At 39.2% G+C, this 21,963-nt stretch overlaps 1 protein-coding gene across 1 annotated transcript in view; it reads right to left on the reverse strand.

Annotated features, from left to right (window-relative positions):
* Window positions 1-8,180: 8,180 nt before the first annotated feature.
* Window positions 8,181-21,963, reverse strand: part of IPMK (inositol polyphosphate multikinase) — a 103,193-nt gene continuing 89,410 nt past the window's right edge. The window contains exon 6 of the mRNA XM_053692231.1: window positions 8,181-10,667. Coding sequence (XP_053548206.1) covers window positions 10,048-10,667 — 620 coding nt within the window. The 3' untranslated portion in view covers window positions 8,181-10,047. The remainder of the gene's footprint in view (window positions 10,668-21,963) is intronic.

Here is a 21,963-nt window from a genome sequence, read left to right on the forward strand (position 1 = left end):
TGCTATGATGCATGTTAGGCCATTTAAAGCTCCAATCTAGCAATTTAATTTGCATTTATTAGATACTGACTTATAGAAACATACCAAAATACTATATATAACAAAATACAGCATCAATGTTTACTAGATCACATCAGATATAAATTAAACCATTTATAACAACTATGATGAACTATATTAGTCCTATATAATGCATCAAACTAGGCAAACAACCTGCCACGGTTACAATAGGTAATAGTCTTCAAATAATATGAATTCTATATAAGATATCAAAAGTAGCTTTCTAAATCACTTCAATTTCCAAATGCATATTATTCTGTTAGGTTTCAAAATATTCCTTACGTACCTCAAATTCTGAAATGTATCATATTAAAATTTACAATTGAAATGTGTTAGTTTAAACCATTTGTATCTGGATCAAAAATAAATAAAAAAAAAAAAAAATCGGAATAAAACTAAATATGATACCAGTTTAAAAACACAACATGGCTTTAGATTGTTATTGCTTTCAAGGGATATTTTGTGAAAGACTAATGGTGCTATGAAAGTCAGAATAGGACTTTAAAAATATTGCTGTATATATAAAAGAATATAACAAAGCATTTTATGAAAAAAAAAAAGAGGAGTACTTTGATAGGTGTTGGCTCTCCAAATAACACTTCATAGAGAGAATACATCTTTTTATAAGAAAATATAATTTAACTTGATTCATATAATAAAATTACAGCAATTTAATATTTTTTTTTATATAAAATATGGATTACCAGATTTAGAAATTGTATTTAGTCAAAAGTTATAAAGCATAAAACTTGATAAGTACAGAAAAAAAATTACAAAAACTGACAATTTTGGTTCCCTTGGCATGCTTAAAGGGATATGAAACCCAAAATGTTTCATTCATGATTTAGACAGAAAATACAATTTTAAACAACTTTCCAATTTACTTCTATGATTTAATTTGCTTCCTTCTCTTGTTATCCTTTGCTGAAAGGTTAATCTAGGCAAGCTCAGTAGCAGCAGATAACCTAGGTTCTAGCTGTTGATTGGTGGAGATTTTATATATATATATATATATATATATATATATATATATATATATATATATATATATATATATATATATATATACATATATATATATACACACACACATACATACATACATACATACATACATATATATATAATAGTGATTGGCTCACCAATGTGTTCAGTTAGAAACCATTAGTGCATTGCTGCTCCTTCAACAAATGATACCAAGAGAATGAAACAAATTAGATAATAGAAATAAATTAGAAAGTTGTTTAAAATGTTATTCTCTATCTGAATCATAAAAAATGTGGGTTTTATGTCCCTTTAAGAGCTGCTTGTAAGAAAATGTGTGACACAAAAAAGTTACATTTAATACTATTAGTCTGGCAATGCAGAGAAATTTGCAAGCCTGGAGGAAAAATAAAAAGGGTAACAGGCCCAATTCCTTAAATAAGGCACTGTGTTGCTAATAGAATATAAAATAGGTCAATTAGAGGTCATAAAAAAAAGGGACATATTTTATATTACGATATCCATATTTTCTACTGTGTTTCTCTCCCCTTTAAGCAAGGATTTAGTGCCACATTTAAATTTTAAAAATTAGATGAGACCAAATAATCTTTACCTATTCCAGAGTTAGAAGAAGGGATATAGAGGTGGAGAGACATTATCTCTCTCTCTTTCAATGAATGCTTATGTATATAGTTATATAGTCTATAGAAATCAAAGCGGCTAAAAAGCAAATCAAAAAGCAAAATGGCAACTTTGAAGTTTTGTAGTTTACTTCCTAACCTTTTTTCAAACGAAAACACAGGTGTATACTCCTTAAAAAGGGGCATGATCTTGTTTTAGTGATTCAATTTTGCTCCGCACTCCGTAGACAAGCAAAAAGGAATTTTTTACCTATATTTCCCCCCCAAAAAAATTGTGTAAATCAATAGTTTGTAGAATTTTGAGGAATAAGAAATGCAACATTATATAACACTGACAACACTGTGTGTGCACCCTCTTGAGTCTACTTAGGTATGCTCTTCAACAAAGGATACTAAAAGAACAACGTACATTTGGTACTGAAGTCAAATTAGCTTCCTGAATGGGATCGCGGCCTGGAGGGCATGCCTAGCGTCATAGGCACTCCCCCCTGACCCGATCCCATCATTGAAATCTCACAATTGCATGTCCTATTTAAAGTCAATTGGGGTAGATGCAGCAGCTGAATCTAAAATGTTGAGTAAAAACAAAGGGTGATTTCATCATTAATTCTACTAATTCTGCTTATCAGAATAATGTAGATTAAAAGTGACAAAATATTAAATGATCATGATTCAGATAAAACAAGCCATTTTAAACAACTTTCCACGCTCCTTAGCTCCAAGCTAAGGAGCGTGCATGTGTCCTAAGTAGGGTTACCGCCTCAGCCATGTCTACTGGACACTTATGAAATACACATGCTGCAGGGTGTGCAGAGGGGAACATGAATTGCAACCCTGGACAGCACTCTAATAGTAATCCTGGAAAGCACCATTCATGTTTCTTCCTGCATGCCCTGCAGCATGTGCAACTCAGTGTCCTGTAAAAAATGGCTGAGGTGTCAACCTTTGTCCTATGCAACTTGGCAGCAGTTTTTGCAACTATGTATAACATTGCTATAAACATTTTTGCTAACTCTGCTACCAAAGAGCGTCTGTAAAATTCTATGGCAGCAGTTTTTGTATGTATAACACTGTATAAACATTGTTGTAAACACTGCTGCCAGATTAGACACATGCACGCTTCTGAGCTCACCCAGAATTACTCTAGAAAAGAATAGCAAAACAACTAAGCAAAACTGATTATAGAAGTAAAATGGAGAGTTGTTTAAAATGTTATACTCTATCCAATTCATTTACGTTCACTTTATGCAACTATACTTTATATTAATCTCACATTGGGATTGATAAAAATTTCAAGCAGCAATTTACTCACATTTTAAAATGGATTTACAAATGTATTTTTTAAAATAAATAAAAGTAAAATAAAAAGGGTACAGATGCATGAAAAATAAAATAAAAAAAGTTAGAGGTAGGATTCTTTTAACTCATTAGGCTCCAGTTGTGTTATATCTATTTCATGGAAAGAAATTTAACACAACCAATAGCAATGCTTTTATATATGTATTTACACAAAGTGGTCTATTTTTTTGATTATCAACCTTTCTAAGGTCCCATGCCGTGTCACTGCAGATCAGACACCCATTGTTTAAAAAACAATTTATATCTCACCTGATAAATTATTTTACTTCATGGTGGCGAGAGTCCATGATATGTTACCTATGGGATATACATTCCTACCAGGAGGAGACGGCAGTTTCCCAAACCCCAATAGGCTATAAACCCCCTTCCACGTCCCTCATACCTTAGTTTAACATATAGCCAAGTGTGGGGTGTAAGAAGTCAAAAATTAGGAGCAGGAAAGAAAAAAAAAAAAAAAAAAAAAAAAGGGGGTGTGTGTGTGCTTAAAACAAAATAACGCCAAACAAAATAACGCCAAAAGGGCGGAGGTCTTAAGGACTCTCGCCACCATGAAAGAAAAGAATCAGGTGAGATATAAATTGTTTTCTTTTATATCGGCGGTGAGTCCACAATCCGTTACATATGGGAACTAATATTAAAGCTGTGGAAGTCCACAAGTAACAATAAAAGAAGAGATTAAAGGGGAAAAAAGGAGGGGGGGGGGGGTTAACTGAGAAATTAAATCCACAACCCAAAAGAAAATCTCATATGACAAACTCAAAATATAGGCACAATTATCAAACTGAGACAACTGCCTAAAGGACCCTTCTACCAAAAGCTGCTTCAGAGAAAGCAAAAACATCAAAATATTAAAATTTTTTTTAAAAAAAAAAAAAAAAAAAAAAAAAAAAAGGTATGCAAAGAAGACCAAGATGTTGCAATGGATCTAGTAGAATGAGCTGTGGTGGAGAACCCGCCTCCAAAGAAGCTCTGTGAATAAAAAGATTTAACCAAGAGGCTAAAGAAATATAGGCCTTTTGACCTTTCCGGAGGCCAGAAAAAAAGAACAAACTGGAAGTGTGTCTGAAATATGTTGATGCTACCAATGATTTCAATGCTCTAACAACGTCCAAAAGATGCAAAGATCTTTCAGAAGCATTTTTGGGATAAGGCATAAAAGGGAGCAACAATCTCCCTACTAATGTATGAGGAAACAACAACTTTAGGTAAGAATGTAAAAGTAGTTCGCAAAAAAGTCTTGCTCACAGGAGAGAACAGACAATTCAGAAATTCTTCTAGCAGAAGAGATGGCTAAAAGAAACACTTTCCATGAAAGTAGTTTAAATCTCCAATTTATACAGCGGCTCAAAAGGAGGAGACTGCAAAACCCTTAACGCTAGGTTAAGACTCCAAGGAGGGGTAAAAAGCCTAATAACAGGTTCAATTCGGACTAAAGTCTGAACAAAACAAATATCAGGAAGATTAGCAATCTTCCTATGAAACAATACAGAAACAGCTGAAATTTGTCCTTTTAGAGAACTGTCAGATAAAGTCTTATCTAAACCACCCTGCACAAATTTAAGAATCCCAGGAATTATTAAAGAATGCCAGGAAAAATCATGGTTAATACACCAAGAAATATACGTTTTCCAAACTTTGTGATAATTTTTTCTAGAAACAGGCTTACAAGCCTGAATCAAAGTATAAATCACAGAATCCTGTGAAACAGAACTAAACGTTCAATTTCCATGCCATCATGTTGAGAGACTTTAGATCTCGATGGAAAAAAGGACCTTGAGATAGGTCTGGCCTTAGAGGCCATGGCGGGCAGCTGGACATTCGAACCTTATCTGCATACAAAATCCTGTGAGACTATGCTGGGGCATCAGGATTACGAATGACACTTCCAGCCTGCTTACCTATTTCCTCCTCTGATCCTACTTTCATAAGTAATTTCCAAGATACAAATGGAAGAACCAAGGAACTGCTAGAGCATCTACTACCTCTGCCTGAGGATCCCTGGAAAGTTTGTTGTTCAAAGGAGAGGCCATCAGATTCATTTCTGGTAGGCCCCATAATTCCACAATCAGATAGAACACATCCTTATGAAGAGACAACTCTCCTGGATGTAGAGACTGACGACTGAGAATGTCTGCCTCCCCATTTTCCACTTCTGGGATGTGAATCGCAGTAATCAGGCAATTATTCTCTTCCACCCAAGATAGGATTTGAGACACTTCTATCATAGCCAGGGAACCGAGTTCCCCCTTGATTGACGTAAGCTACTGCTGTAACATTGTCTTTCTGAAAATGGAGATAGTGCTCCCTTTTCAATAGAGGCCAAGCCTGAAGAGCCCTGAAAAGTGCACAGAGTTCCAAAATAGTGATTGGTAACCTTGATTCTTGAGGAATCCAACCCCCCTGTGCTTTTAGAGACCCCCAAACAGCTCCAACCTGAAAGACTGGCATCTGTGGTGATCACAGATCAGGTAGGACGAGCAAAAGAAGCCCCCTGAATAATAGACTGGTGATACAGCCACCAAGTTTGGGATAGGTGTGTGCTGAGATCTAAGAATATCACTTGGGATATCAGAGTATAATCCTTGCACCATTGACGCAGCATACAAAGCTGAAGAGGTCTCATATGAAATTGAGAAAATGGAATTGCGTCCGAAGCTGCAATCATGAGGCCTAGTACTTCAGGTTCTACATTAGATGAGTGAGCCTCACAGAGGAAGCCTCATCGTTCAAAGATACTTTAGTATTCTTCACATCAGGACATACATTACTTGTAGAAGGTAAAAAAACTTGAACTGACCTTTATCGCTTATTTGAAGGTGGTAGAGCAGCCAGTACCTTCGTTATAGCAATAGTTATGAAAAGTTTCATTGCTCGAGATACTCCAGCTGCATCTATCTGTAAAGAACAGACAGTAGGTGCATTACTACATTGAAAACATTATTAGATTGATCAGTTTCTGACGGATCAACTAACCTGTATCTATGGAGCTACAATTAGACGTGCGCTAACCCGACATGCGTTAAACTAGGGCGCACTAACACGACGAGCATATTTAAGAGCCGGGACCCATCACCATATATACACACACACAAACTTTTAACCATTTAAAAGTGTCCATAAACAGTGTCTATATTTAAAAATGTAAAACAAACATACTTACCCATAGACACTCGCCCACTATCATCAAGTAGCAGACAGCCAAACCAGTACAGAAGAAGAGTCCCTGTGATCGAATTTACAGGAGAGCCCATGAAGGATTTCTCATGAGGCAAAACAATTGTATCACAAGTCAATACTCCAAATACATCCCTCTGACAAGCACTGTACTCTGAGGGTAACCAGGCTTCAATATGCTATGAAGCGCCTTTCACTGAAGAAATAATGCACATTATGATGCTTTAACCACCTCCAACTTAGGCAAAGTAAAACCTAAAGGTATGTGTGAGGGGTTTAACAGCCTTTTGGGGTTTGGGAAACTTTGCCTCCTCCTGGTAGGAATGTATATCCCATATGTAACAGATCGTGGACTCTCTCCACCTATATGAAAGGAAGAAAAAAAAATTACATTTACATTTTGCTACTGCAATAAATAATGCGGTCATAGGAATTAAGGAAATATAGATATAGAAAATGAATTGCTATGGTAACGTTTGAATTATACCTTTCATTTATGGTATACAGAGATGACATTTGTTTTGTTCACATATATAAAGCAGTCACAGTGGATTAAAGAGGCTTATATAAAATATGCATTTGAAATTTTAGTTCAGGCTTGAAAAACTCATGCCTGTCCTAAATGCTTTCTAAAACTTAAAAGACATGCGTCTCCTCCTGTAAAGCAGAGGCAGCTATTTATATCAGCCACCAAGGATTAGTAGAGAGTACAAAAATCAATACGGCAGTTTTCACTTTAAATATTTTTTTCCAGGCAAAAAAATAAATAAATAATGCTCTCTCTATATTTCATGTAAATATTGTAGGAGAAGAGATTTTACTTCAATGTTCCTTTAAGGTTTAAAATTGTAATATCAAACCACATTGATTAGCGCTGCGGAATCTGTTGGTGCTCTACAAATAACTTATAATAATCAGGTGTACTTGACAACTTTTTCTACTAGCAACTTTTGGTTGAGAATCGAAATAAGTTATAGCAAGACAAGTATTTTAAAATGCAGGGGTCAGTCATTCTTCAGTTTTTATAGTGTGCAAGTCTAAATATCTTTACCTAATTTTAGTGTGAATTGCCATTTAATTTCCAGTAATACATATAAAGATGTAATATTTTATATTAATGATTTCCTGTACTGCTCAAGAACACAGACAAAGTGTTTTAATTACTGTTGAAAAACCCAGACTTCATTTTACACCTTGTTTTCCCACATAGTTTAACCCTTTAATTGCTTTTTAGAGGACTTGGAAAGTCGATTCAAATAATGCTGAAGGGGAAGGTTTAAGAAACAGTGCTGAGCCTTGACACCTAGCAAACATACAGCAGCCGATGGACGCTTGATTGGCTGTGGTGATAGACGCCACAAAAGGGATAGGTGCAGCTGTAATTTCCATGCCTCTCCCCAGGGATAGAAAAACATGGTGCCAGGTGCCATGTCAAACTTGGTCTAATAATGGAATTTGTTGAAAAGCATTCAAGCAGACGCTCTCTAATGCTCAAATGTTTAAGTGAAATTTATTTTAGAAATAATCTTTAAATTTTGTTTTAAGTCCAGTTTGGGCAAAAAAAGTAACTCTATAACCACTTCTGCCATAGCGTACCAAAGACATTTGCATGTTCTTGAGCCCACCTAAGCATTTTCTTTAACAATTTCAGATAAAGGAAAGATTTGAGAATAAGTGAATTGGAACCTTTGTTGTTGTTTTTTTAATTGCATGCTCTGTCTAAATAATAAAAATAATTTTTATTTTCAGGTTTTCCTTAATTAATTTAAATTGTTTTACAGTATGGTGTATCTAAATTGGAATTATTAAAAAAATGTAAATGCAATTAGATTACATTAGATGGCTCATAGAACTGAATCATTAAAAAGGGACAGTGTATTGTAAAAATGGTCCCCCTTAACGTGTTTCACTAGTTATTCCAGCTTAGAGGTTAAAAAAAAAAAAAAAAAAAAAAAAAGAAGGTCTGGGAAATTGCTCCTTTAGGTTTATTTTTGTATACAAAAATAGCCATTTCTAACAATTTACACCACAATTCAATCTAATGCGTTGAGCTTACAGGAAAACACAGGTCATAATCTTATCTCTCTGTGTATACACAAGGTTATTTTTATATCACTCGCTGTATAAACAAGGCCCAAGGGGAAATTTACATTTTAGCGCCCTCCACAGGGAAGGTGGTTATTTCTGCACTCTTGTTTACATTTCTTTTATATAACCATTAGGTCTGCACAGAAATTGTCATTATATGTGGCAATTTCAAAACACAAAAAGAAAAGAAAAAATATTTATGACAACAAAATAAAAAAAGGTAAATGAGCTACTTGTAAACAACTTAATACACTCCAGAAGGTAAAATGGATCATTGGGATCTCATAAGGAGAAAAAAAATGTATACACTATCCCTTTAAGATTCATGCAAACATGTTTTCCTTCGAAGCAGCATTTACCAGATTTTATTTCCACTTTAAATATGCAAAAATATTTTCTGTGTTTGCGCCAAATCCTGACACTGCATTCAAGCTCTCTCACCCTCAACAGCCCGGTTATGAGGGAGAACTTATGGGCTTATTCAGCCTCGGACATGCTGCATGGGCCTGACATGCATAGAAAAGCAGGATTAGGAGCAAACATTTGAGATAAAAATGCATTTTAGGTAATAAAAAGCAGAATATTTTAGCAGACACTCAGTTATTTAAAGGGACAGTCAAGTCCAAAATAAACTTTCATGATTCAAATAGGGCATGCAATTTTAAACAACTTTCCATTTTACTTTTATCACCAATCTTGCTTAGTTCTCTTGGTATTCTTAATTGAAAGCTAAACCTAGGAGGTTCATATGCTAATTTCTTAGACCTTGAAGGCTGCCTCTAATCTTAATGCATTTTGACAGTTTTTCACGACTAGAGGACATTAGTTCATGTGTGTCATATAGATAACATTGAGCTCACGCACATGAAGTTACCTAGAGTCAGCACTGATTGGCTAAAATGCAAATCTGTCAAAAGAACTTAACTAAGGGGGCAGTTTGCAGAGGCTTAGATACAAGGTAATTACAGAGTTAAAAAGGGTATGATTATAAATGTGTTGGTTATGCAAAACTGGGGAATAGGTAATAGGGATTATCTATCTTTTTAAAACAACAAAAATTCTGGTGTTGACTGTCCATTTAACCTGTAAGACTAATATACAACCCATGCAGAAATACATATCACTTTATCTTTTGAAAAAGTATGTGGAATCCAGTTGCTATAATGGATGTAAACAATACAAAGACCTAAAATTGAATAGTAAAAGCTTTACAGTTCAGCCTGGCTCAGCATTAATTTTTGTCTTTGTTCTTTTATTTAAAAGTAAACAAGCCAACACTGCTGCACCTTCAATGTATTGTCTATGAGATAAAAGTATCCCATAGAAAATGTATACAGACAGTGTTAATTCTCATAGGAATGAGACTGGATCTCTATGTTAAAATTGGTAGATTTATAGTAATTCAGAAACACACTTATAACCGGAAAAAGATCCAGATTTTTCAAATCTAATGAACATCAGAGAGGCAGGTTCCTCATAGCACCAACATCACAAATTCACGGCAGATATCTAAATGGAAACATTTCTTTTTTTTTATATTGAACTAGATCATCAAATTTCTAGACAGCACTTCATTTTCCTGAGAAATATTATAAAAATTAAACCCTTCCATCAGAACAAAAGTCAGATTACAATATATAATCACAATAAAAACCCCAGTTTTACCACAATTGCAAGTGCAAATATTCTTTAAGGTTTGCTGTTCTTGATTAGAATTTCATTGGCTCTTCCGATTAAAAATTCAGTCATTTAAAATACTTTTCAAAATAGCAATGAGATTCTTCAATCCATAGATATATCCCTCATCTTTTCCACTGCTCGGGAACACATGAGCAAAATCAATCATCCTTACATCCACCTTAGATCTTTCGCTGACATCTGTGGAACCATGACAAAATACATTTTCCAGTTTGGTTACGTTTCCATTCAGATATTCCTGGGAAACTGCATTAATGCTTTTCCACATATGGTCTTGCTCTGTGTTTTCAACTTGGCTATGATGTCTTTTGGAACAAGCCTTTTTCTGAAGTACATACATTTTTGAATAGCTTTTTCCTCGAGATTCTTCAGTTTTGCCATTCTCCACTGAACTTAACACCTGAACATTGTTGTTGCACTCTGGAATATCTCCATCTATAAACTGTTCCTTTGAAACAACCCTTTTCTCAAACACTGTTCCTTCTATGAATCTTTTGGCGATTTGTTGAGATGAACCTTCATAAACAAATAGTAACGAGCTTGCATAAAAATTGAGATTTTCCTGGTTTTCAAACCACTGCAGAATGCTTTGAACTTTCGCTATGCAGCCAGCCACAGCATCTTTCCTAAGGTATGTCCCATTATGAAAAAATCTTGATATACCTAAAAAAGAAAAACAGAAAAGAAAAATTTAAAATAAATTACACAAATCTGACAATTTATTTCATGATGGTGAGAGTCAACGAGCCATCACATGGGATTTAACTCCTGCTCACTAGGAGGAGGCAAAAACCCCAAACATACAAGAGCTTTAAATCCCTCCCACTCCCCTGTAAACTCAGTCATACATGTAGCCAAAGGAAACAAGTAAAAAACAGGAAAAAAAAAAAAAAAAAAAAAAGGGCAGCAAGGTCACTGCAAACCAGTACTGCCACAAACTGTTTAAAAATAAATAAAATATGAAATGGTTCCACGGACTCCATCATGAAAGAAATTAAATTCATCAGGTAAGCATACATTTTGGGTTTCTTTCATAAGATGCCATCACATGTGGGAATCTATACTCAAGCAGTGAAGGAAATAGGATGGGAAAACTGTTAAAGCACTGAAGTTTGCTGACAAAAGCAGTCTCATTAAAAGAATAAGAGCCCAAGATATGGCAACTGCTCTAGAGTAATGAGCAGTAATGCACTCAGGGGGAGTCTTCCCTACTACCAAGTACACCTTGCGGATAAAGGCCTGAAGCTAAGGAAACTGCCTTGGCTTTCTGGCCATTGCAAGATCCCGAATAAAAAAAAAATAAAAAAATAAAAATTTAAAAAATGAAGACACAAATTTCTAAAAACCTTGGTAGCTTCAAGGTAAAAAAATTTAAATCTAACATCTAGGTTGTGAAGTCACATCTTAAAAATTCTTGGGAGCTGGACATAAAATGATAGAACAATTTCCTGATTAACCCCTTAGTGACCAGAATTTTTTGCGGTGTTTGTTTAGCTGTAATTTTCCACTAGCTCATTTACTGTACCCACACATATTATATACAGTTTCTCTCGCCATTAAATGGACTTTCTAAAGATACCATTATTTTCATCATATCTTATATATTTTTTTTTTTTTATAAAATATGACCCCCAAATTCTGTTACACATCTACAACCACCAAAAAACACCCATGCTAAAAAGTGTCTAAATGTTGTCCTGAGTTTAGAAATACCCAATGTTTACATGTTTTTTGCAAGTTATAGGGCAATGAGCACAAGTAGCACTTTGCTATTTCCAAACCATTTTTTATATATATTACATAGAAAGATATAATACACTTCACTGCGCTATACCTGCTGGATTGACCTGAAGTAGTTTGTTTAAAATATAACTAATTAATCAACAAAGTATCCTATGTAGTCAGTTGGTTATGTAACTGTAGATATACTGATACAGTAACCTAATTGGATTAATACACTGCTGAAGAGAAAAAGGTGTCAGTATGTAAATCTGATACACCGTATTAGGAACGTTTATAATAGAAGGGAATAGTATAAAAAACTTCTCATCATTTGAAATCCCCCTGTATAGTCAATTATTGGACAGCTATAGAAATATTTATACAGTTGCCTAATTCGGTATGAAGAGTGATCAAATAAAAAAAACTAATGCCCTGTAGCCATAAAAAGTTCAAAGTTACAACGAACAATATAAAAAACAGAATTTATGTTTACCTGATAAATTTCTTTCTCCAACGGTGTGTCCGGTCCACGGCGTCATCCTTACTTGTGGGATATTCTCTTCCCCAACAGGAAATGGCAAAGAGCCCAGCAAAGCTGGTCACATGATCCCTCCTAGGCTCCGCCTACCCCAGTCATTCGACCGACGTTAAGGAGGAATATTTGCATAGGAGAAACCATATGGTACCGTGGTGACTGTAGTTAAAGAAAATAAAATATCAGACCTGATTAAAAAAAACCAGGGCGGGCCGTGGACCGGACACACCGTTGGAGAAAGAAATTTATCAGGTAAACATAAATTCTGTTTTCTCCAACATAGGTGTGTCCGGTCCACGGCGTCATCCTTACTTGTGGGAACCAATACCAAAGCTTTAGGACACGGATGAAGGGAGGGAGCAAATCAGGTCACCTAAATGGAAGGCACCACGGCTTGCAAAACCTTTCTCCCAAAAATAGCCTCAGAAGAAGCAAAAGTATCAAACTTGTAAAATTTGGTAAAAGTGTGCAGTGAAGACCAAGTCGCTGCCCTACATATCTGATCAACAGAAGCCTCGTTCTTGAAGGCCCATGTGGAAGCCACAGCCCTAGTGGAATGAGCTGTGATTCTTTCGGGAGGCTGCCGTCCGGCAGTCTCGTAAGCCAATCTGATGATGCTTTTAATCCAAAAAGAGAGAGAGGTAGAAGTTGCTTTTTGACCTCTCCTTTTACCTGAATAAACAACAAACAAGGAAGATGTTTGTCTAAAATCCTTTGTAGCATCTAAATAGAATTTTAGAGCGCGAACAACATCCAAATTGTGCAACAAACGTTCCTTCTTTGAAACTGGTTTTGGACACAGAGAAGGTACGATAATCTCCTGGTTAATGTTTTTGTTAGAAACAACTTTTGGAAGAAAACCAGGTTTAGTACGTAAAACCACCTTATCTGCATGGAACACCAGATAAGGAGGAGAACACTGCAGAGCAGATAATTCTGAGACTCTTCTAGCAGAAGAAATCGCAACTAAAAACAAAACTTTCCAAGATAATAACTTAATATCAACGGAATGTAAGGGTTCAAACGGAACCCCCTGAAGAACTGAAAGAACTAAATTGAGACTCCAAGGAGGAGTCAAAGGTTTGTAAACAGGCTTGATTCTAACCAGAGCCTGAACAAAGGCTTGAACATCTGGCACAGCTGCCAGCTTTTTGTGAAGTAATACCGACAAGGCAGAAATCTGTCCCTTCAGGGAACTTGCAGATAATCCTTTTTCCAATCCTTCTTGAAGGAAGGATAGAATCCTAGGAATCTTAACCTTGTCCCAAGGGAATCCTTTAGATTCACACCAACAGATATATTTTTTCCAAATTTTGTGGTAAATCTTTCTAGTCACAGGCTTTCTGGCCTGAACAAGAGTATCGATAACAGAATCTGAGAATCCTCGCTTCGATAAAATCAAGCGTTCAATCTCCAAGCAGTCAGCTGGAGTGAAACCAGATTCGGATGTTCGAACGGACCCTGAACAAGAAGGTCTCGTCTCAAAGGTAGCTTCCAAGGTGGAGCCGATGACATATTCACCAGATCTGCATACCAAGTCCTGCGTGGCCACGCAGGAGCTATCAAGATCACCGACGCCCTCTCCTGCTTGATCCTGGCTATCAGCCTGGGGATGAGAGGAAATGGCGGGAACACATAAGCTAGTTTGAAGGTCCAAGGTGCTACTAGTGCATCCACTAGAGCCGCCTTGGGATCCCTGGATCTGGCCCCGTAGCAAGGAACTTTGAAGTTCTGACGAGAGGCCATCAGATCCATGTCTGGAATGCCCCACAGGTGAGTGACTTGGGCAAAGATTTCCGGATGGAGTTCCCACTCCCCCGGATGCAATGTCTGCCGACTCAGAAAATCCGCTTCCCAATTTTCCACTCCTGGGATGTGGATAGCAGACAGGTGGCAGGAGTGAGACTCCGCCCAAAGAATAATTTTGGTTACTTCTTCCATCGCTAGGGAACTCCTTGTTCCCCCCTGATGGTTGATGTACGCAACAGTCGTCATGTTGTCTGATTGAAACCGTATGAACCTGGTCCTCGCAAGCTGGGGCCAGGCCTGGAGAGCATTGAATATCGCTCTCAGTTCCAGAATATTTATCGGTAGAAGAGATTCTTCCCGAGACCAAAGACCCTGAGCTTTCAGGGATCCCCAGACCGCGCCCCAGCCTATCAGACTGGCGTCGGTCGTGACAATGACCCACTCTGGTCTGTGGAACATCATCCCTTGAGACAGATTGTCCAGGGACAGCCACCAACGGAGTGAGTCTCTGGTCCTCTGATTTACTTGTATCTTCGGAGACAAGTCTGTATAGTCCCCATTCCACTGACTGAGCATGCACAGTTGTAATGGTCTTAGATGAATGCGCGCAAAAGGAACTATGTCCATCGCCGCCACCATCAACCCGATCACTTCCATGCACTGAGCTATGGAAGGAAGAGGAACGGAATGAAGTATCCGACAAGAGTCCAGAAGCTTTGTTTTTCTGGCCTCTGTTAGAAAGATCCTCATTTCTAAGGAGTCTATAATTGTTCCCAAGAAGGGAACCCTTGTTGACGGGGATAGAGAACTCTTTTCCACGTTCACTTTCCAGCCGTGAGATCTGAGAAAGGCCAGGACAATGTCCGTGTGAGCCTTTGCTTGAGGAAGGGACGACGCTTGAATCAGAATGTCGTCCAGGTAAGGTACTACTGCAATGCCCCTTGGTCTTAGCACCGCTAGAAGGGACCCTAGTACCTTTGTGAAAATCCTTGGAGCAGTGGCTAATCCGAAAGGAAGCGCCACGAACTGGTAATGTTTGTCCAGGAATGCAAACCTTAGGAACCGATGATGTTCCTTGTGGATAGGAATATGTAGATACGCATCCTTTAAATCCACCGTGGTCATGAATTGACCTTCCTGGATGGAAGGAAGGATAGTTCGAATGGTTTCCATCTTGAACGATGGGACCTTGAGAAATTTGTTTAAGATCTTGAGATCTAGGATTGGTCTGAACGTTCCCTCTTTTTTGGGAACTATGAACAGATTGGAGTAGAACCCCATCCCTTGTTCTCTTAATGGAACAGGATGAATCACTCCCATTTTTAACAGGTCTTCTACACAATGTAAGAACGCCTGTCTTTTTATGTGGTCTGAAGACAACTGCGACCTGTGGAACCTCCCCCTTGGGGGAAGTCCCTTGAATTCCAGAAGATAACCCTGGGAGACTATTTCTAGCGCCCAAGGATCCAGAACATCTCTTGCCCAAGCCTGAGCGAAGAGAGAGAGTCTGCCCCCCACCAGATCCGGTCCCGGATCGGGGGCCAATATTTCATGCTGTCTTGGTAGCAGTGGCAGGTTTCTTGGCCTGCTTTCCCTTGTTCCAGCCTTGCATTGGTCTCCAAGCTGGCTTGGCCTGAGAAGTATTACCCTCTTGCTTAGAGGACGTAGCACCTTGGGCTGGTCCGTTTTTACGAAAGGGACGAAAATTAGGTCTATTTTTTGCCTTGAAAGGCCGATCCTGAGGAAGGGCGTGGCCCTTACCCCCAGTGATATCAGAGATAATCTCTTTCAAGTCAGGACCAAACAACGTTTTCCCCTTGAAAGGAATGTTTAGTAGCTTGTTCTTGGAAGACGCATCAGCCGACCAAGATTTCAACCAAAGCGCTCTGCGCGCCACAATAGCAAACCCAGAGTTCTTAGCCGCTAACTTAGCCAATTGCAAAGAGGCGTCTAGAGTGAAAGAATTAGCCAATTTGAGAGCATTGATTCTGTCCATAATCTCCTCATAAGGAGGAGAGTCACTATCGAGCACCTTAAGCAGTTCATCAAACCAGAAATATGCGGCAGTAGTGACAGGGACAATGCATGAAATGGGTTGTAGAAGGTAACCCTGCTGAACAAACATCTTTTTAAGCAAACCTTCTAATTTTTTATCCATAGGATCTTTGAAAGCACAACTATCCTCTATGGGAATAGTGGTGCGTTTGTTTAAAGTAGAAACCGCTCCCTCGACCTTGGGGACTGACTGCCATAAGTCCTTTCTGGGGTCGACCATAGGAAACAATTTTTTAAATATGGGGGGAGGGACGAAAGGAATACCGGGCCTTTCCCATTCTTTATTAACAATGTCCGCCACCCGCTTGGGTATAGGAAAAGCTTCTGGGAGCCCCGGCACCTCTAGGAACTTGTCCATTTTACATAGTTTCTCTGGGATGACTAAATTTTCACAATCATCCAGAGTGGATAATACCTCCTTAAGCAAAATGCGGAGATGTTCCAATTTAAATTTAAATGTAATCACATCAGATTCAGCCTGCTGAGAAATGTTCCCTAAATCAGTAATTTCTCCCTCAGACAAAACCTCCCTGGCCCCCTCAGATTGGGTTAGGGGCCCTTCAGAGATATTAATATCAGCGTCGTCATGCTCTTCAGTAACTAAAACAGAGCAGCCACGCTTACGCTGACAAGGGTTCATTTTGGCTAAAATGTTTTTGACAGAATTATCCATTACAGCCGTTAATTGTTGCATAGTAAGGAGTATTGGCGCGCTAGATGTACTAGGGGCCTCCTGAGTGGGCAAGACTCGTGTAGACGAAGGAGGGAATGATGCAGTACCATGCTTACTCCCCTCACTTGAGGAATCATCTTGGGCATCATTGTCATTATCACATAAATCACATTTATTTAAATGAATAGGAATTCTGGCTTCCCCACATTCAGAACACAGTCTATCTGGTAGTTCAGACATGTTAAACAGGCATAAACTTGATCAGAAAGTACAAAAAACGTTTTAAAATAAAACCGTTACTGTCACTTTAAATTTTAAACTGAACACACTTTATTACTGCAATTGCGAAAAAACATGAAGGAATTGTTCAAAATTCACCAAATTTTCACCACAGCGTCTTAAAGCCTTGAAAATATTGCACACCAATTTTGGAAGCTTTAACCCTTAAAATAACGGAACCGGAGCCGTTTTAAGCTTTAAACCCCTTTACAGTCCCTGGTATCTGCTTTGCTGAGACCCAACCAAACCCAAAGGGGAATACGATACCAAATGACGCCTTCAGAAGTCTTTTATAAGTATCAGAGCTCCTCTCACATGCGACTGCATGCCATGCCTCTCAAAAACAAGTGCGCAACACCGGCGCGAAAATGAGACTCTGCCTATGCTTTGGGAAAGCCCCTAAAGAATAAGGTGTCTAAAACAGTGCCTGCCGATATTATTATATCAAAATACCCAGATAAAATGATTCCTCAAGGCTAAATATGTGTTAATAATCAATCGATTTAGCCCAGAAAAAGTCTACAGTTTAAATAAGCCCTTGTGAAGCCCTTATTTACAATCGTAATAAACATGGCTTACCGGATCCCATAGGGAAAATGACAGCTTCCAGCATTACATCGTCTTGTTAGAATGTGTCATACCTCAAGCAGCAAGGGACTGCAAACTGTTCCCCCAACTGAAGTTAATTGCTCTCAACAGTCCTGTGTGGAACAGCCATGGATTTTAGTTACGGTTGCTAAAATCATTTTCCTCATACAAACAGAATTCTTCATCTCTTTTCTGTTTCTGAGTAAATAGTACGTACCAGCACTATTTAAAAATAACAAACTCTTGATTGAATAATGAAAAACTACAGTTAAACACTAAAAAACTCTAAGCCATCTCCGTGGAGATGTTGCCTGTACAACGGCAAAGAGAATGACTGGGGTAGGCGGAGCCTAGGAGGGATCATGTGACCAGCTTTGCTGGGCTCTTTGCCATTTCCTGTTGGGGAAGAGAATATCCCACAAGTAAGGATGACGCCGTGGACCGGACACACCTATGTTGGAGAAAACAGGTTATCACATTAATTGCAAGCGTGAGCATTGTAAAAGCCTATATGTGTGTATGCGTTAAAGGGGCGATACAAGTAAATATTTAAGGCAGTTCAATAAACCCTTGCTGAAGGTTATCTCTTAGTGTTATTCAAGAAAAAATAATATATATATATATATATATATATATATATATATATATATATATATATATATATATATATATATATATATATATATACACACACGAGTTCAAGGAGAGCGTTCAATTGCAAGTAGAGGAGCAATGTCTTGATAATTTCCTGAAAAAAAAAAAATGCTTACCTGATATATTTCTCTCTCTTGTGGTGTATCCATTACTTGTGGGATATTCTCCTTCCCAACAGGAAGTTGCAAGAGGACACCCACAGCAGAGCTGTCTATATAGCTCCTCCCCTAACTGCCACCCCCAGTCATTCGACCGAAGACAAGCAAGAAAAAGGAGAAACTATAGGGTGCAGTGGTGACTGTAGTTTAAAAATAAAAAACACCTGCCTTAAAGTGAAAGGGCGGGCCGTGGACTGGATACACCACAAGAGAAAGAAATTTATCAGGTAAGCATAAATTTTGTTTTCTCTTGTAAGGTGTATCCAGTCCACGGGTTCATCCATTACTTGTGGGATACCAATACCAAAGCTTTAGGACACTGATGAAGGGAGGGACAAGGCAGGAACTTACGGAAGGCACCACTGCCTGTAAGACCTTTCTCCCAAAAATAGCCTCCGAAGAAGCAAAAGTATAAAATTTGTAGAATTTAGAAAAAGTATGAAGCGAAGACCAAGTCGCCGCCTTAAAAATCTGTTCAACAGAGGCCTCATTTTTAAAAGCCCATGTGGAAGCTACCGCTCTAGTGGAATGAGCTGTAATTCTTTCAGGAGGCTGCTGGCCAGCAGTCTCATAAGCTAAACGGATTATACTTCTCAGCCAAAAAGAAAGAGAAGATGCCGAAGCCTTTTGGCCTCTCCTCTGTCCAGAGTAGACAACAAACAATGCAGATGTTTGACGAAAATCCTTAGTAGCTTGTAAATAAAACTTTAAAGCACGAACCACGTCAAGATTGTGTAATAGACGTTCCTTCTTTGAAGAAGGATTACGACAGTGACGGAACTACAACCTCCTGATTGATATTCTTATTAGATACCACCTTAGGAAGAAATCCAGGTTTGGTACGCAACACTACCTTATCTGTATGGAATATCAGATAAGGGGAATCACACTGTAAGGCAGATAACTCTGAAACTCTTCGAGCCGAAGAGATAGCTACCAAAAACAGAACTTTCCAAGATAAAAGCTTGATATCTATGGAATGCAGAGGTTCAAACGGAACCCCTTGAAGAACTTTAAGAACTAAATTTAAACTCCATGGCGGAGCAACAGGTTTAAACACAGGCTTGATTCTAACTAAAGCCTGACAAAACGTCTGGAACATCTGCCAGACGCTTGTGCAGAAGAATAGACAGAGCCGAAATCTGTCCCTTTAAGGAACTAGCTGACAATCCCTTCTCCAATCCTTCTTGGAGAAAGGATAATATCCTAGGAATCCTGACTTTACTCCATGAGTAACCCTTGGATTCACACCAATGAAGATATTTACACCATATCTTATGATAGATTTTCCTGGTGACAAGCTTTCAAGCCTGAATTAAGGTATCAATGACCGACTCGGAAAAACCACGCTTTGATAGAATCAAGCGTTCAATCTCCAAGCAGTCAGCCGCAGAGAAATTAGATTTGGATGTTTGAATGGACCTTGGAGTAGAAGGTCCTGCCTCAGCGGCAGAGTCCATGGTGGAAGGGATGACATGTCCACCAGATCTGCATACCAAGTCATGCGTGGCCACGCAGGTGCTATCAAAATCACCAAAGCTCTCTCCTGCTTGATCTTGGCAATCAGACGAGGGAGGAGAGAAAATGGTGCGAACACATAAGCCAGGCTGAAGGACCAGGGCACTGCTAGAGCATCTATCAGCGCTACCTGGGGATCCCTTGACCTGGACCCGTAACAGGGAAGCTTGGCGTTCTGACGAGACGCCATCAGATCCACTTCTGATTTGCCCCATAGTTGAATGAGCTGGGCAAATACCTCCGGATGGACCTCCCACTCCCCCGGATGAAAAGTCTGCCGACTGAGAAAATCCGCCTCCCAATTCTCTACTCCTGGGATATGGATAGCTGAGAGATGGCAAGAGTGAACCTCTGCCCATAGAATTATCTTTGAAACCTCCAACATTGCCAGGGGGCTTCTTGTCCCCCCCGATGGTTGATATAGGCTACAGTTGTGATATTGTCCGACTGAAATCTGATGAACCTGACCGCAGCTAGTTGAGGCCAAGCCTGAAGAGCATTGAATATCGCTCTCAGTTCCAGAATGTTTATCGGAAGGAGGGCTTCCTCCTGAGTCCACGAACCCTGAGCCTTCAGGGAGTTCCAGACTGCGCCCCAGCCCAGAAGGCTGGCATCTGTCGTGACTATAGTCCACTCTGGCCTGCGGAAACTCATTCCCCTGGACAGATGGACCTGAGAGAACCACCAGAGAAGAGAATCCCTGGTCTCTTGATCCAGATTTAGCAGAGGGGACAAATCTGTGTAATCCCCATTCCACTGATTGAGCATGCAAAGTTGCAGTGGTCTGAGATGTAGGCGGGCAAACGGAACTATGTCCATTGCCGCTACCATTAGGCCGATTACTTACATACACTGAGCCACTGACGGCCGAGAAGTGGAATGAAGAGCATGGCAGGAAGTTAGAAGCTTTGATAACCTGACCTCTGTCAGAAAATTTTTCATTTCTACTGAATCTATCAGTGTTCCTAGGAAGGAAACTCTTGTGAGAGGGGAGAGAGAACTCTTTCCTTCGTTCACCTTCCACCCGTGAGACCTCAGAAAAGCCAGAACAATGTCCGTATGGGACTTGGCGATTTGAAAAGTCGACGCCTGTATCAGAATGTCGTCTAGGTAAGGAGCCACCGCTATGCCCCGTGGCCTTAGAACCGCCAGTAGGGACCCTAGAACCTTCGTAAAGATTCTTGGTGCCGTGGCTAACCCGAAGGGAAGAGCCACAAACTGGTAATGCCTGTCTAGGAAGGCGAACCTGAGGAACTGATTATGATCTCTGTGAATCGGAATGTGGAGATAAGCATCCTTTAAGTCCACGGTAGTCATGTATTGACCCTCCTGGATCATAGGGAGGATGGTTTGGATAGTCTCCATCTTGAAGGATGGGACCCTGAGAAATTTGTTTAGGATCTTGAGATCCAAGATTGGTCTGAAAGTTCCCTCTTTCTTGGGAACTATAAACAGATTTGAATAGAAGCCCTGCCCCTGTTCCTCCCTTGGAACTGGGTGGATCACTCCCATAACCAGCAGGTCTTGAACACAACGTAAAAATGCCTCTCTCTTTATCTGGTTTACAGATAATTGTGAGAGATGAAATCTCCCCTTTGGAGATGAAGCTTTGAAGTCCAGAAGATATCCCTGGGAAACAATCTCTAATGCCCAGGGATCCTGGACGTCTCTTGCCCAAGCTTGGGCGAAGAGAGAGAGTCTGCCCCCCACTAGATCCGGTCCCGGATTGGGGGCTACTCCATGCTGTCTTAGAGGCAGCCGCAGGTTTCTTGGCCTGATTCCCCTTATTCCAAGCCTGGTTAGGTCTCCAGACTGGTTTGGACTGGGCAAAATTTTCCTCTTGTTTTGCATTAGAGGAAACTGCGCCACTCTTGAAGTTTCGAAAGGAACGAAAATTATTCTGTTTGGTCCTTAACTTATTGGACCTATCCTGAGGAAGGGCGTGGCCTTTTCCTCCAGTAATGTCAGAAATGATCTCCTTCAGACCGGGCCTGAATAGGGTCTGTCCCTTGAAGGGGATGTTAAGAA

Source organism: Bombina bombina, chromosome 9, assembly GCF_027579735.1.
Source record: "Bombina bombina isolate aBomBom1 chromosome 9, aBomBom1.pri, whole genome shotgun sequence".
Classification (NCBI taxonomy): Eukaryota; Metazoa; Chordata; class Amphibia; order Anura; family Bombinatoridae; genus Bombina; species Bombina bombina.